Raw genomic sequence first — 16564 nt, forward strand, 5'->3', positions numbered from 1 at the left:
GTACACAGGTATACCTGTGGCTGATTCATGTTCATGTGATGGCAAAAACTATCACAATATCGTGAAGTAATTATTCTCTAAAAATAATTTTTAAAAAGAAATGCAGAATATGGGTTCCCCGCCCCAGACCTACTGACTCAGAGCCTACTTCCTCCCACCCCCAACCGCTGCCAAGCTCCACCCCCTGGCAGGGTGGTGGCTGTTAGTGATGTATTCAGTGAAGATCTGCTTAAACACCTGAGCACACAGAGGAGCCCTGCCAAGAACTGTTTCAGGGCTGGTTTGTAAAGTGAATTCACCAGTAAGTGCTAGAAGTAACATTTGGTTTCTTCAGAAATACCACTGCCTCCAAGGACAGGCACACCCTCAAGTGGTAATTATTACCATTACCAATAATTACCAATAAGAATAATTACCATTTATGTAGATGCTTATGTGTCAAGTGTTGTTCAGTTTTTACCAGGTGTATCTTCAAAATAGCCTTAAGGAGGCCAGAATTCTCCAGGCGAGAATACTGGAGGGGGTAGCCGTTCCCTTCTCCAGGGGATCGTCCCAACCCAGGGATCGAACGCAGGTCTCCCAAACTGCAGGTGGATTCTTTACCACCTGGGCCACAAGGGAAGCGTCTTAGGGAGCTGGTATGATTATTATCCCCATTTTACAAATGAAAAAGTGAGGCCAGAGATCTTAAATAATTTATTTGTCTTAAGTCATACAGCTAGTAGGTCATAAGCTAGTTCACTCACTTCTTGACTATTTCCTCACCCTTCCCTCCAGAGTTAATCATTACCTAACTTTGGTGTTTCTGGTATTGGTTTTTTGTTTATTTTTTTTAAGAAAATAAAGAAGAAAATATTTAACAAGACTAAATAAAGGAAATAAACTAATTCAAATGTAATGAAATCGGGTGCACATCTTTCTGCCAGTGAGGCTGTAGCTCAGTGTGGATGAGGTAAGACTACTTAAAGAATCTGGAGAAAAAGCATAAATATGATTTTTTGTTTTTCTTTTATTAAGTAAAAGGAAAGGGAGTTCAGGTGTGTGATACAAAGGTTCCAGTTTGATCAAATTCTACAAAACCGTTCCCCACCTTGATGAGAGCCGCTGCCTCCCTCAGCCACAGGACACGCGGGGAACGCTGCCTCGGGGAGCTGGCTCACACTGTCTCGCACACACTCCACTCCTGCTCCGTCCCAAGAGGTGAGGGCAGAGGGCGTGCTGGTTCTCTCCGAACTACTTGACACATAGAGATTCGGGCCAACTCTTCAGAGGAGTCTCTTACGACACATGATATTTTAAAAGATCTGAGCAGAAAGTAGGGCAGAGGGCCATGTAAGCAGTGCTGTGTGGCAAATGGAATGTCCCGGTCTGCGGAGCTGTGGCTTGGAAAAGAAGCCCATCAGGCGTTGTACGACGACGAGGACACACTGCCCCCGTGGCCCGTCCAGTTGGTGTGGATGAACTGGCCCGGCTTGGCCAAGAGTTCGTAGGTATGCGCCCCAAAGTAGTCGCGCTGAGCCTGGGGAATAAGGGACAGGCTGGTTAGGACAGAGGCAGGCACGGGACTCCGGGCACCACCCAGGTGGATGTTCACCACCCACTCTAAAGCTTACCTGGATGAGGTTGGCTGGCAGCATCTCGTGTCTGTACCCATCGTAGAAAGAGAGAGCAGTGGTGAAGCAGGGCATGGGAATGCCTGCCTGGACACCAGTACTGATGGCCCGCCGCCAGGAGTCCTGAGCCAGAAAAGCAAAGCCAGAGACTAGTGACTAGCTCTCAGAAAAGACAACAGACTTTCAGGTGTGCGTGCAAGAGCAGATGCCCCTCAGAGCAAAACCCAGAGACGGAATTCCCGTACCACCCAGCTCTGGGCTACACACCTGGCAGTTTTCCACAGCTGACTTAAAGAAGTCATCCAGCAATAGATTCTGAAGTCCTGGGTTTCGATCAAACGCATCTTTTATCTTTCCCAGGAATACACTGAAATAACCATGAGAGAGAAAGTCGATGAATCTCAGGTAGCAGGCTGATAGCCTGGTAGAAAGGAGGGGAAGTAACAGAAACCCCAGCGAGCTACCAAGGCACCTGTCCTCCCGACCCCACCCCCAAAGCTTGCTGTACGGACCAGGAACACCGAAGCCCAGGTCACGAGAGGCCTGGGCAGAGGGCACGACTGTGCGCACGGAAGCACTTTAGACGGGGCAGTGTGAACACTCAAGTAACTGACACACAGGAAGGTGAGGTGACACTTAAAGCTGCCTGGTGGCCAGCGAGAGGACTCCGTGCGCAGCTCCAGGAAAGCCCTCCTGAGAGCGCCTGAGCCCCTGGTTCCCCCACCAGCACTCACCTCCTGATGATGCAGCCCCCCCTCCACATCAGGGCGATGCCGCCATAGTTGAGGGTCCAGCCAAATTCAGTGGCTGCCTGTCTTAGCAGCATGAAGCCCTGAGCGTAAGAGATGATCTTGGAAGCATAGAGGGCCTGAAGATGGACACCAAGACTCATCAGAACTGCAGTCAGCACACGGATGCCCTATCTTCCCTGCCGCTCCCCATTCCCCCCAGCAGCACAGATCCTACTTCCTCATCCCCACCCCCAGCAGTGCAAGGTCTACAGTTTAGGACAGGCTGCAGATCCGATCAAAGGGCACGGCTGGACTGTCCCCCCTCCATGTGGCCTCAGGATGCTCTCCGGAAGCAGCCCCCTCCCCCACCCACCTCTGACAGGGCCCGCACACCTTTCGAATGTCCTCCAGGAATGATTTCTTGTCTCCTTCAAACGGGACATTCTGAGGCCCCTTCAGCTTTTTGCTGGCTTGGATCCTCTCATCCTTCAGAGATGATAAGCATCTCGCGAAGACGGCTTCTCCTGTGTGGGGGGAGGGGGTAGATAATGTGTCACCAATGTGCACACACAGAACCCGAGGAGGAGCGCTCGAGCCGGAGTGGGTGAGGGGAGCAGGAGGGGAGCACGACTTCAGTTTTACAAAGAGCTGAAAGTCTCAACCTTAGGCCACCAGAGTTAAAACAAACTTTCATAAGAAGCTCGAAACAGTTAATCTGAAAATTAAAAGTCCAAGTCAGTCTTCCACATAAACGCGGGTATTCAACCACAAAGACCACCATGAAATTCAAAGGGGGTGCTTTAAGGGGAAAAATGAAGCAGCAAAATCACTATTATTAAGAATGAACTCGGTGTTGGTCCAACAGTAAAATTTCTGTTTCAGCTGGGAGGACTTTAATTTTTAAATGCTCACCAACAACTCAATTTGTTTTCTTTTAAGCACTAATACCCACAACTTTGAAACAACCAGTACATTCAGAAGTAACACAGACTTCACCCTTCATAAAATTACATTTTCTAATTCTTACAGTTTAATTTTCAGTATATCCATGATCATCGTTGCAGTTTAACAGTTTTATTTCATTTGAGTAAAAAAATTTCAATATAGTACTTTATCTTTTTGGTGAGGCAGGTAGCATAGAGGATCTTTGTTCCCTGACTGGGGATCGAACCCACGGTGCCTGCAGTGGAACTGCAGAGTATTAACCACTGGACCTCCAGGGAAGTCCCTCAGTATAGTATTTTAATATTAAGACCATTTGGTATCTTAAAAATCATCACTTATAAATAGTCACCCAATTGACAATTTGCAAAATTAGAATAATTGACCATTTTTCCCAACAGACAAAATGAAGTAAAACCTTTAGGAACTAACAGGGGACTCAGTCTTGAGGAAAGGATTCTGGCCATAGCCTTGAGAGTGGGTGTCTCCCTGGCCCTGTCCGCCTCTCTGGGCTCCTGCACACACACGATGACTTAGCAGTCCTGGGTAAAGGCTTCGAAAGACAAAGGCACAAGAAGGCAAGCGCGGTGTAACCGCAGGGTTGCTTAAAGATTAGACAGAAGACTCGCTTCCCCATTAGTTCAGCAAGCAAGAATGGCACCTGGCCAGGAGGAAGCCTGCCTGCCGTCCACTAGGAAGGGACAAAGTCTCTGAAACATCCGAGTAGGACTCTCTTGAGGGCTCTAATACTCATATATTTGAGTCAATGTTGCACGAACTGCTCCCAGTTACTGGTCCTGTGGCCCGCCCCCGGATGGTATTCAGATTAGCTAAATAGCAGTCCACTTCCTTCTCTGTAGAGCTGGTCTAACTGCTTCCCTCCTCACCAGGCCTGCAACCACCCTGTTCAATGTGAACAGTGAAGCGTAATTAACCACGAAACCAAAGTGGGAGATTAGGAGGGAAAGGCAACCCGTGTCTGGAAGAGCCAACAGTGCTGGGGAACCACTCTGCCAGGAGCAATGAACAGCCTGTCAGTAAACAGGCCAGAGCCTGCCTTCATTCTTCTTTTCAATCTTGCCAGGTGTATCTATTTTATTCTTTTTTATCTGTTTTTTTGTCACATAGAAAGGCATGAGGGATCTTAGTTCCCCAACCAGGGATTGAACCTGTGCCCCCTGCAGTGGAAGTCCCTATTTTATTCTTAAAGAACCATCATGCTGTTCTGTTAATCCTCTTAGTATTTTTATCTCTGCTGATTATTTCCGTCTCTCTACATCTTTTTGAGTTTGATGTTTAGCTCATTAAGATAAAAAAACAAGGGTGGGAAGGATATAAGACAACTTCAGGACAGCAGTACTCTTCTAAGAACTTAGGAAAGAAATATTAAAGGACTAGAAACACATAAGTAATATTTTACTAGATAACTGAGAAAAAAATTTAGCAAATTAGTGTTGAGTACCTAAGCTTTTATTAATGTGTGAACTGTCGTATGAAAAATTCCATTACAGTTACCTTTCCTATTAAAAAGATCTTAAGTCACTGACTATAATTAAATCACTAATGTTAAAATGATCCAGGGAATTCCCCGGCAGTCCAGTGATTAGGACTCAGTGCTTTCACTGCAGGGCCCCAGCTTCTGTCCCTGGTCAGGGAACTAAGATCCACAAGCTGAGCAGTGTAGCCAAAAAAAAAAACTCCTCAAAGTCAAACTGCAAAAGACAGATAGTGATTCTGGAATTCATCTTAAAGCTCACATGACTGGCAGAAGGATTACAAAGAAGAGATTCAAAGGCAGCTTCAGCCTCTCTCACACTGTAACCTTATGCAAATGCAGAAAGAGCAGACCGCACTTGGAAAGCCAACTAGTGTTGAACAGGCGCTCTGGAAGGCCTGCTCTCAGGGGCAGGGCTACACTAACACTCCAGAAGGATGCCAGGATCAAAACCGAGACAGGGGTTCAGTCAAAAGCTGAGCGTTACCAATGAGGGTGACGGGCACGCCGTACTCCAGGGCGGAGATGGCGGTCCACTTCCCGGTGCCCTTCTGCCCCGCGCTGTCCCGGATCTTTGGCAGCAGGTGTTTGCCATCAGCATCTTGGAACTTAAGAATATTGGCTGTGATTTCAATCAGGAATGAGTCCAGCTCTGTCTTATTCCATTCCTCAAAGGCCTGTGTGCAAGGCATGAAAGAAAGCAATGTAAGAGAAACCAGGGTTATGCAGGAGACACTCCCCTAATGGACTCATCCTTCTCCCCTGTCAATACTGACGGCTGCTCACAACCTGCTCAACACCTGAAGCTAACTGGCTCCTCTCCAGGACACCCCAACACTTCTCCCACCAGCTAAGTTTTATGCTAAGAGTCAGCTGCATCTGATTGCAGCCTGTTGATGCTGGTCTTCTGATCACCAGACTGTGCTTCCCTGAGCCGGGTGTACCCTCACCTCGCATGGGTCTCCCTACAGTCACCTTTCTCCAGCAGTCAATCTGGAGAGCAGCCTCTTACATCCCTTTACTTTTCTTTACAATAATGATCATGAACTAGCTTTTTATAATCAGTCATTATTGTCTGTCCTCTCAAGATCCATGAGGGCAGGACTTTGTTTTTTCCACTAATACATCCCCAACATAGAAGAGTGCCTGGCATATAATCCAGGGACTCATATTATGTAAACCAATTAAATATGAACACACACAAAAAAGTAATGTTTCTATGAAAACTAAGTCATTGTTTTTGAAAGAACAATAAAGAAAAGTCAGTAAAACAAGGTAAATGAGGATGACACATTTAAAAATTAGGAGGAAAAGTAAAAATAAAAATAAAAAAAATAAAATAAAAATTAGGAGGAAAAGTAGAGAATCTGGAAGGACTCTGCACTGTGTACCTTGCAAGTAAGCATCTGTCAATCATGTTCCACTGGAAATAACTGGAAGGACGAGCTCCAGATGAGAAGGCTGACAGATGCCGATCAGCACGGCCACACTTAAAAGGACCGCTCATACAATGACGGGTGGGTGAACTTTTGAACATACCTTCCTGTATTTTCTTTTTGGGGGACTGCACTGAAAGGCGTGTAGGGTCTTAGTTCTCCAACCAGGGATGGAACCCATGGCCTGTGCAGTGGAAGCTCAGAATAGGGGACTTCATTGGCAGGCCAGCAGTTAAGACTTCCACTGGTCAGGGAACTAAGATCCCACCTGTTATACGGCCAAAAAATAAATGTTTGCCTATTTAATGATGCTGAAGTATCTAAAGAGTACTAACATCTGCAGTTTACTTTGAAGTATATATTTCAAATATATATAAAATAAATATATTTATTTATATAACATAAAACTAATAGAGGGATGGACAGATAATAAAGCAAGTACTTAATACAGTAAAATGTCAATGGTACAGTCTAGGTTGTGTGTGTTAAGTGATCACTCAAGTTCTTTCAGTTGTGTTGTATGTTTGAACACTTTCATAATAAAATGTTGGCGGAAATGCTTGTTTCCATCTCTAACTTTTTGATTAACTGTCAGCCAGTCCCACATTGATCAGAAAAACGGGCTTCTGTTGCTCCTCCCATGAGGGACCCTGCAGTTGAGTGACACTGGCCTAAAACACTGTCCCTGGCTGAGTGTCCGCCTGTCACATCTTGTGATCCTGTTACTGAGAGCAGCCCTGGGATGAGGCTGAGTCCAGCCAGGCCACCAGGATGACCAAGGGAAAAAGAGTGAGCAAGACTTACTGCCACCCACCTTGGGGCTTCCCAGGTGGTGCTGGTGGTAAAAAAAACCCACCTGCCAATGCAGGAGACGTGGATTAGACCCCTGGGTTTGGAAGATCCCCTGGAGAAGCCAGTGGCAACCCACTCAAGTATTCTTGCCTGGAGAATCCCCATGGACAGGAGCCTGGTGGGCTTCAGTCCATGGGGTCGCAGAGTCAGACACGACCGAGCACGCAGCACTCCTGCCCCGCCCCTGCCCAGGCTCACCTTGGCCATCTCCGCGTGCCCCATGCACAGGACGTCCCTCATCAGGTGGTAGGCCTCACAGATGAGCTGCATGTCCCCGTACTCTATGCCGTTGTGCACCATCTTCACAAAGTGTCCCGCACCCTCGTCCCCCACCTGTGAGAACCACAAGCCAGGAGGCCTTCAGGGGGCCACAAAGCACACCGGAGGAGCCCATGTCCCATCCTTTGGCCAGGCTCCCTCCCCAGACAAAAAAAAATGAAGAAGTATCTATAGTATTTTCAACCACAAGGGGAAAAGAAGCTGGCCAATTAAACCACTTGTACTTTAAACAATACAGAAATGTTCTGTAGTTGTAATGGCCACTGAGGGGTAAGGAGACCTCAGATACAAGGTCTGGCCCTCAACCATGTAAGCCCAGAAATGTGTTCTCGCCAGGGTGCCAGAGTGGACAAGGTACTGATGTATAATAAAGCCAGCAAGGTTATAAAACCACAATACCAGTCTGTGAATTTATGATGAGAAATTTAACTTTGTGTGGTGACCAGTGTTAGTCCAAGTGACACCCTCCTCTGTCCCTGTGGATAAGCCACAGGGGAAGTCAGAGTATCTGAAAACTGGCTGGAGGGCAGCGAGTCTGGACAGGGAGGGTGACGGGGCATCAGACTGCACGTCAGGTGCTGCCATCTCCAGGACGGGACGTGCCTGCCCGTGGATGGTGCTGGTGGCCCAAGCAGTGTCCCTGCAGCTGCATAGCCGGGAGGAATGCTGTCCCAGGTCACCCTTACACAGAGGCTTCCGCCCACCTTTCCACTGCTGACCTACCCCCTCCTGGTTTTGACACTTTCTTCGGCCGTGAAATTATATGGCTAATAACACCTTGCTTCACCCCTTCCTTCCTGTAACTTCAGTACTGAACTAAGGGGGGCCCGCTTTTAGTGTCTAGACCAGTTTTTTCAATAACCTAAGGGGAAGGCTTGGGGCTATGGAAAAGCAATGAGAGTTGATCAAGATACACAGGCAAGTACTGTTATTTTCTCCATGGTTACGTCCTAAATGTATCTAAAAAAAAGTTACTGCCACTGTGCCTTCATTTTTACTATAGCAATTTATTCAAGGAACAAACTCCCTTCCCAGTCCTCCATACTTGTGAGGAACTTACTCAGTCCTCTGAGTCACAGCACCAGCCCCTCTTGACACAAGGGTTTCTGACTGACCTCAGTGACCACGGGTTAAAGTGTGAGGGCAGCTTGGTCACCAGGCCCTGTCAGGCCCAGGCATGGGGAGGGCCCCTCCTTCCCTGTGTCCTTGAGTCCTTGTTTCATCCCTGCCTTTTATCTCATGTAAAACAAAACATCAATAAAAATGGCACGTAGAATAAAATTCCAGGGGATTAGGAGCTAAAGCAATCTTGGAGGTCACCCAGCCCAACCCCCATATTTGACAAATGAGAACACTGAAGCCCATGGAAGACAGTGACTGAAGCCCAGGGGACAGTGACTGAAGACCATGGAAGACAGTGACTGAAGACCATGGAAGACAGTGACTGAAGCCCAGGGGACACAGTGACTGAAGCCCAGGGGACACAGTGACCATCTAATGTCACAGTTCTAGTTAGTGGGGAGCCAGCATGACAACTCAGGTGTCCCCAGCCCAGTGCTCTGTTCATTGATGGGATGGACTGAGGCTGTAACAAGAGACAATGTATTTTATTCATAACACAAAATATAGGAAGGGGAAGTATTAGCCTTGGCCTCTGTCACATTCAGTGAGGGCAAAAAGCTACAGCTTTTCTGTGCTAATCTAGCACAGAGTACCAATCCCAGGAGCAAACTCCACATTTGATTCTGACATTCTTTTTTTTCCAGCTGTGCAGCTTGTGGGATCTTAGTTCCCTAACCAGGGACTGAACCCAGGCCATGGCAATGAGATTGTGAAGTCCTAACCACTGGACCACCAGGAAACTCCCTTGGCATTCTTTCTTTAGCCATGAAGTAATATGACTAAAAAATCTTAGTTCACCTTTTCTTTCCTGTTACTTTTTTAAGGAATCCATATTTTAGATGAATTGAGAAGGGCTGCTTTTAATATCAACCTCCAGTTATGAATATTAAGATACAAGGAATGTACAAGAGACACGTTTTAGACACCAGCTATGCTAGTGTCTTAAGAGACTGAGGCACTCATGTGACAAAGCAAACCACCGGGCCTGCAGCGATCCTCTGCACCCTGTGCCCGCGGTGCCAACCGGCTCGAGCGGGGCCCAGAACCTACCCAGTCACAGCAGGGTTCTCCTGTCCCCACTTTGGCGGCGATGCCTTGGAAGATGGCCTTGATGTGGGGCCTGTGGGAGGGAAGCGCGTGGTTCAGCTGCCAAGAACAGAAGGGCTGAGGGCTCCTTAAGTTCTCAAGGACGGCCCCTCCCACCTAATTTTTCCTTTCTAATGGAAGGTGGGAGTGCCCTCGAAAAAGTCATGAATAAACTAAGTCCTCAAGGTAAGCCAGTCAGAGGCTGCGGACTATCTGATTTGAGATAGGAGACAAAAAGCCTGGGCAGAAGGGTCAGCAAGGCCCCAGGAGAAACTTCTGTGCATCTCAGAAAACACAGCGATCCCCACCGTTCCCACAGAGCCTTCTACTGTCTGGAATGATGTTATCACTGATGGCAGGATCCTGGACAGACAGAACCGGAAGCACTTCCAAGAGCTGTATTCCTTACCGTTCGGAGAAAAAGCAGCTGCTCTGCATTCCTTGCATGCCTCCTGTACCTCCTGACACCTTTTCCTTCTGTTCTCACTGCTAACCAATACAGGCTACTTCACAAAAGGGATTCGGTGAAGACATGAAACCTGATGGGGCTGCACAGGATGAGGGGCTGAGGCAGCTCCACTTTAACCCTTTAGAGCTTCCCTGAACTTGACTCACTTTTTCAGGTAAAAGTACCATTTCTGCTCCTGACGGGCCAGTCAGGAAAATGTATCCACGGGAACTGGAGCACTCATGAATGTATGTATAGCACTTTCGTGTGTACCGTCTGCAGTTCTAACAGCCTTCACTGGGCAGTACCCAAGGTAACTCTTTTTAAGCTTATGAGAAGCAGGAAGGCCTCTGCCTCTAGATTTTAACACATTCAAGAGAATCATTAGAGAAAGACTGAAGGCAGGAGGAGAAGGGGGTGACAGAGGATGAGATGGTTAGATGGCATCACTGACTCGATGGACGTGAGTGAACAAGCTCTGGGAGTTGGTGATGGACAAGGAAGCCTGGTGTGCTGCAGTCCACGGGGTCCCAAAGAGTGGGACATGACTGAGCGAATGAATTAACTAACTAATCATTAGGGGAGTAATTAAAAGAATAATCTTCCCCAATAAACCCCTCATCTCTGGGGACTGGATTTGATCACTCCTTTTTTAATAAATTCTTCTTTTTTTTAAACTTTTTTTGTCTAAGCCTCAAAGCATGTGGGATCCTAGCTCCCCAATCAGGGACTAAACCCATGCACCCTACAATAGAAGCTCAGAGTCTTAACCGTAAGACTGCCAGGGAAGTCCCTGATCACGCCTTACTTTATTGCCTAATGTAAGTCTACAATATTTGGAAACCAAACTCATTCAAAAAAGTACATTGCCTGTCCATGTCTCCCTCACAGGGATCCTTCCTTTTCTATTTCTTTCTCTTCTGCTCTATCTATTGTCCTCTATCTGGCTTTCTCTTTTCCTGCAGCCTCAGCAGTGGTGTTTCCCTCAGTCTAAGTTACATACAACTAATTACTTGCATCTTTTCATTTTAATCCTCTACCCGGCTTATCACCCCAACCCCTGTGTCTCATACAGCCCACCTGTTACATCATCACCAGAGCACCTCCCTTCCGGCCGACTACCCGTCCTCTTACACACAGCACGGTGGGCAATGTAAAATTTGTTTCTTCTTCAGTTAAGTAAAAATTCTCTACCTGGTTTCCAGGGAACGGAAGAGGCCTCATCTGACTGCCATTATTCACAGTGATTAACTATACATATCTGAGCTGAAGAGGCAAACCTTACTCCTAAGTCCAGACAGTGCATTATCTGAGCTGCCTTCTTAAAGCCTCTGAACCCTTGAAGCCTACTTAGAACTTCCATTATCAGTACTGGAGGAAATAACAGAGAGAAAAAGGAAAAGAGAAACAGGTACACACATTACATCAAAGCAACAAAACATAAAAGACTATGTCCAGCATCTCCCATCGCCATCACTCAGACTGCACAGAGGACAGTGGGTGGCAGGGCTGGCCTCCACCCACCGATCTCTAGGTCCAGGCTCCCTGTGCCCATGCAGGTGGTGCCTGCGGTACTCACCAGGCCTCCTTGTTCCCTCCCGGCATAAGCGACGGGCCATATCGGGCCCCGTCCTCTCCACCGCTAACTCCGCTCCCCACAAACAAGATGCCCTTCTCCTTGAGGTCTCGACACCGTCTCTACAGGAAAGAAAAAGAATTTCATCATGTTTCCTAAAATCAGTTTCTCCCACCATATGAGACAGGTATGGACATTCCACATTTGACTTCAGTGACCCAAGAATCCAAGAATAACCTGGCCATTCAAGATATTTAATTCCCTCAGTTTGGGAACTTAAAAAAAAAAAAAATCCATGGACGTTTAAGATAGCTACCCAAAGGGAGGGCTTCCCTCGTAGCTCAGTTGGTAAAGAATCTGCCTGCAATGCAGGAGACCCAGGTTCGATTCCTGGGTCGGGAAGATCCCCGAAGAAGTAACTGGCAACCAACTCCAGTATTCTTGCCTAGAGAATCCCCATGGACAGAGGAGCCTGGTAGGCTACAGTCCATGGAGTTGCAAGAGTCAGACACAACTTAGCAACTAAACCAAACCAACCCAAAGGGAAATAATAAAGCCAAACATACATTCTCACCTTACAGACCTTGTACAATAAGACTCAACGAAGAGGTGGTTTAATACAAGCATGACTTATGGCCACTCGGCACTTAGATTGTACCGGGACTTTCCCAGCACATGAACCCATTAGAGCAGTGGCCCTCACCCACACTGCCCAAAGATGTATCACGGATTGGTGAAGAGAAAGGGACATGAGCATAAACGCCCAGCTTGCTGAGTCTAAGCAGCAGTCATCCTTCTGAGTTCCATGTGTGACCAGTGAGAACCTCATCCATCAGGCACGTCTTGATGGCCAGTCCCCAAAGAATCAGCACCACAGAAGGATGTCCACTCTTCCGTCACATGCGCAGCACTGCTGCTTTTTTTCTAAAATGTTCCCAGAACCTGGAAGAATGTGGACTGAGAAACACTCACCATGGTATCCCTGTATTCAGAATTTCCTCCATCAATGATGATATCACCAATGTCTAGCAAAGGTACCTGTTAACCAGACACCAGCATTAAGGCAAAGAAATGAAAGACAAAAATGAATATACCTTGACCAGCTAAAACAAACAAGAATTTATCCCAAATAAACCTGAAAGCCTGAAAGTGTGTGTGTCTGTGTGTGTGTCTGTGTGTAAAAAGTTTAATCTTCAACAATCCTCTCTGAGGCTAGAGTTGAAAGTCAAAGTGTCAATCACTCAGTCATGTCTGACTCTTTTTCAAACCCTTGGACTGTAGCCCACCAGGCTCCTCCGTGCATCGAATTCTCCAGGCAAGAATACTGGAGCAGTTTGCCATTTCCTTTTCTGGGGGATCTTCCCAACCTAGAGAGAGAACTTGGGTCTTGCACACTGCTGGCAGATTCTTTGCCGTCTGGCCACTAGGCCAGGGAAACCCTATTTAAGCTTAGGGCTAGCAAGCAAACCCAGTCAGAACTCACCACAACTGAAATAATTCTTTTTAACTAAGATTTTTACAACAAACAAATCCTACTTGGAAAATTTTCTATGTCCAATGGGTACCACGTATCTAGGATTTATATTCCTAGATTGGATTAGTTTTAAAAGATCTATAAAATCTCCGCCTGGAACAGAAAGTGGGTCCAGTAAATATCTAATGGTTTGGTATATGAATAAATTATTTGATCACCACCATTTGAAGATGGCAGGAAAAGACCAGGCATTGAACAAGAATATCTTCCTATGGCTCACCAACTAAGCTGGCTTTATCATTCAATCTCCCCCCACAAGGGAGATTCATTATTCAACCTCCCCGCACAAGGCTCCAGTTTACATTACTTAATACTGTCCTGTGCTGAAGAGTGGACTTCCATGGTGGCTCAGATGGTAAAGAATCTACCTCCAATGCAGGAGACCCATGTTCGATCCCTAGGTCAGGAAGATTCCCTGGAGAAGGGAATTGCTACCCACTTCAGTATTCTTGCCTGGAGAATTCCATGGACAGAGGAGCCTGGTGGGTTACAGTCCAGGGGTTCCCTAAGAGTCAGACTCTCTCATACACACACAGTGAAGAGTACTCTGCAATTTTCCAGTTCATTCCGTCCAAACTAGTCCTGGGCAGCCTGACATCTTACTACACAAAAAATCTGGTGTGTCATTTATCACAACGTTCTTCTTTTCTAGGTGATTTTTCAACAGAGGCATAGTGGAGTCTTAACCACTGGACCTCTAGGGAAGTCCCAGAACTGGAAGCTTTTTTTGAACATCAAAGATAGACTTCACTGAGATTACTGATATTTCTATTCTGGTTGATAATGAATTCTTACTGACATGTCTCTTGGTGGCCTCAGAATTTTATATACAAAGAATTATCACCACCCAAGGATATACTGTTACTTAATTAGTGCCAATCAAGTTAACCACCACTGAGTCATTAAAGCAGCAGTTTTGTCAGGAGTGAGCAGACTGCATCTAGAAACTGAAAAGGGACAAAAGGTCTTAACCAAAAAGCAGTGAAACAGCTAAAGGAAGTCCTGTCAGATGAGTGGCAGCTGGGAGAGAGCTGGCCTCACCAGTTTCTCAATGAAATCATCAACGGCCTGACCGGCCTTCACAAGGAGGATGATCCGCCGTGGCTTCTTCAGCTTGGACGCCATTTCCTCCAAGGAGTGAGCACCAAGCACCTTGGTGCCCTTCGCCTCGTTGGCCAAGAAGTCATCAACTTTGGAGACTGTCCTATTAAAAGCACAGACCTAGAAGGACAAAGGGCCTGATTAGGAGACCTAGGACACAGAAGACCTTCAGACTGAGGATCAAGGAACAACGGGTTTCTATACAGCCCAAGGTTTTGGGAAGGGAGGACCCTGATTCTAACTTTTCTCCACCCAAGTGCTGATGGATCACCGTAAAGTTAATTATAGGATAAAAAAGCAAAGGACTGAATATAAGCAAAGGTCAACTGGCCATAACATATTGGGCCAGAGCCTGTCACTATTTGTTTAGGACTTAAATCTGGGAACTGGCTAGTTCCAGATGTTACCTTTTGTCACTGATAATTCTTGTATGTAAGCCAGTTTAGTACTCACACCCGAACTTTCCTCCAGATCCCATTAGGCAATAAAGTTGAGATCTACACTTTCGGAGGGATTTCTCCGCCTCAGAAGAGGGGCGGGTTTACTCAAGGCCACCTTGCAGAATGGGTGGGTCTGTTCAGCAGGACTCCTTCCTGAGAGGACTGTAAAGTGGGCCTCCCACCCCCACATGTAAAGCGGGGCTTCTCTCTCTTGCAAAAATGTTAAGCAGCAACAGAGCAAACAGAAAGAGAACCACATTCCAGGTTACAAGGGATCTTCCAAATCAGAACAGTCCCCAGCACTCAGGCTAAGGCACCGAGGACCCCTAAGGGAAGAGTGTGCCCCTCCCCACTTACCACAAAGCCATGGTCATTCATGTTCAAAATTAAGTTCTGGCCCATGACAGCCAGTCCAATCAGGGCAATGTCAGCTCTGAAAGAGGGGAAGAGGAACAAAGGAAACTTGTCAGTTGTACTTAATTCATCACAACTCATGAGTTTTCTAGCTTTTGATACAATTAACAACTCAACTTTCCTCTAGCCCACTCCTCCCTTTTGCACTTTAGACCCTGGGGTTGCAGCCTTCAGGCCACCCCCCATCGACCACTTCGCGGGTCTCCAAGTTCTCCTGGACCAACGACACATGCACAAGGAGGGGGTTCCCGGCACAGGCTCTTCTGTGCTACGGCCGAGCTGGTGATGACGCGTCCGAGGCCTTCCGTCTCTGCAGCCGGGCCGTCCAGGGGCCCGAGCTGCCCTCGGCCACGCCTGTCCCCTCCTCTCTCTCCTTTACTAGGAACGGGATCCGCCCGCGTCACCGCGAGGGGCAGAGGGGCTGGGTCCCAGGAAAGGCGAGGCCGCGGGGGTGGCATGGGGTCCGGGGCTTCTCTGGAGGTCCCGGGCTCCGGGCGCCACGAGGCCGGGCTCTGGAGACCCCCGGGGCGAGGCGGCGTCAGGGGCGGCTCCGGTGTCCGCGCCGGCCCCCGGAAAGTTCCCTGGCCACCCGCAGGGTCACTCACTGGGCCATGGCGGCGGCGGCGGCGGCGGCAGAGCGGGCTGGAGCAAGCAGACCCGAAGTGCAGAGAGCGTATGGCGAGGATGATCCGGGCCGAGTCCTGATCCGGCTCGCCCCCGGAGGCTCTGGCCGCGGCTTTCCAGCGCTGGCCAATCGGAAGGGCGGGGCGGAGTCTTGATGACACGCCATTGGTCCGGCCTGGCGCCTGTTAGACCACCTGAGGAAAGTAGGCCCGCCCATTCCTAGGGCTGGTTCAGGAGAGCGCCGAGCACATCGATGACATCTCCTGCTCGCCCGCGGGGGCGTGGCGCGGGCGGTGGGCGCGGGTCACGGGCGAAGGACACGTAGGGCCTGGGTTCTGCTCCGAGCCTCGGTCCGGAAGAGTGGTGGCTCACGTCGGGCCGCGCTTTCCAGTGAAGCGGGCACTTGGACGCCTGTTGTTCAAGTGTCCATCACTCCCTCCCTTCGCCGCGGGTACCCTGGGGATTATGCGTGGAATTGCTCCACCCTGGACAGGGCCCGAGGTGCATTCCTTCCTTTTTAAATTGTTATTTATTTGGCTGCGCCTGGCTCTTAGTTGCTGCTTAAGGGATTTTTAGTTCTAGTTGCATCATGAGAACTCTCAGTTGTGGCATGGGGGATCTTAGTTGCCCCACCAGGCATCAAACCCGGACCCTGCAGTCTTAGCCACTGGAGCACCAGGGAAGTCCCCGGGGGTGTATTCTTGTCTGTAGACACGTGTGATGAGTGCCAAGAAACGTTGCTCCTCACCACGACCCTGTGGGGGGTCCAGCCCCGGCTGATCCAGGGTATTCGAAGCGGGGATGGCGTCGGCGACCCATTTATTTAAATATTTTATCAAAGATATAAAGAGTAATAGGATGAGGATAGCTC

The 16564-nt window shown here is 48.1% G+C and overlaps 1 protein-coding gene across 1 annotated transcript; it reads right to left on the reverse strand.

Moving 5' to 3' along the window:
- Positions 1-991: 991 nt before the first annotated feature.
- PGD (phosphogluconate dehydrogenase) lies at positions 992-16129 on the reverse strand. Its single transcript, XM_061382769.1, has 13 exons — positions 15675-16129; positions 15013-15088; positions 14156-14335; positions 12553-12618; positions 11584-11702; positions 9521-9590; positions 7268-7402; positions 5269-5458; positions 2738-2868; positions 2348-2481; positions 1881-1980; positions 1614-1736; positions 992-1519 (listed from the first exon to the last, which is right to left on the reverse strand). Exons 1-13 carry the CDS (start codon positions 15908-15910, stop codon positions 1400-1402), a joined length of 1680 nt encoding a protein of 559 aa, XP_061238753.1. The 5' UTR covers positions 15911-16129; the 3' UTR covers positions 992-1399.
- Positions 16130-16564: the final 435 nt, after the last annotated feature.

Source organism: Bos javanicus, chromosome 16, assembly GCF_032452875.1.
Source record: "Bos javanicus breed banteng chromosome 16, ARS-OSU_banteng_1.0, whole genome shotgun sequence".
Classification (NCBI taxonomy): domain Eukaryota; kingdom Metazoa; phylum Chordata; class Mammalia; order Artiodactyla; family Bovidae; genus Bos; species Bos javanicus.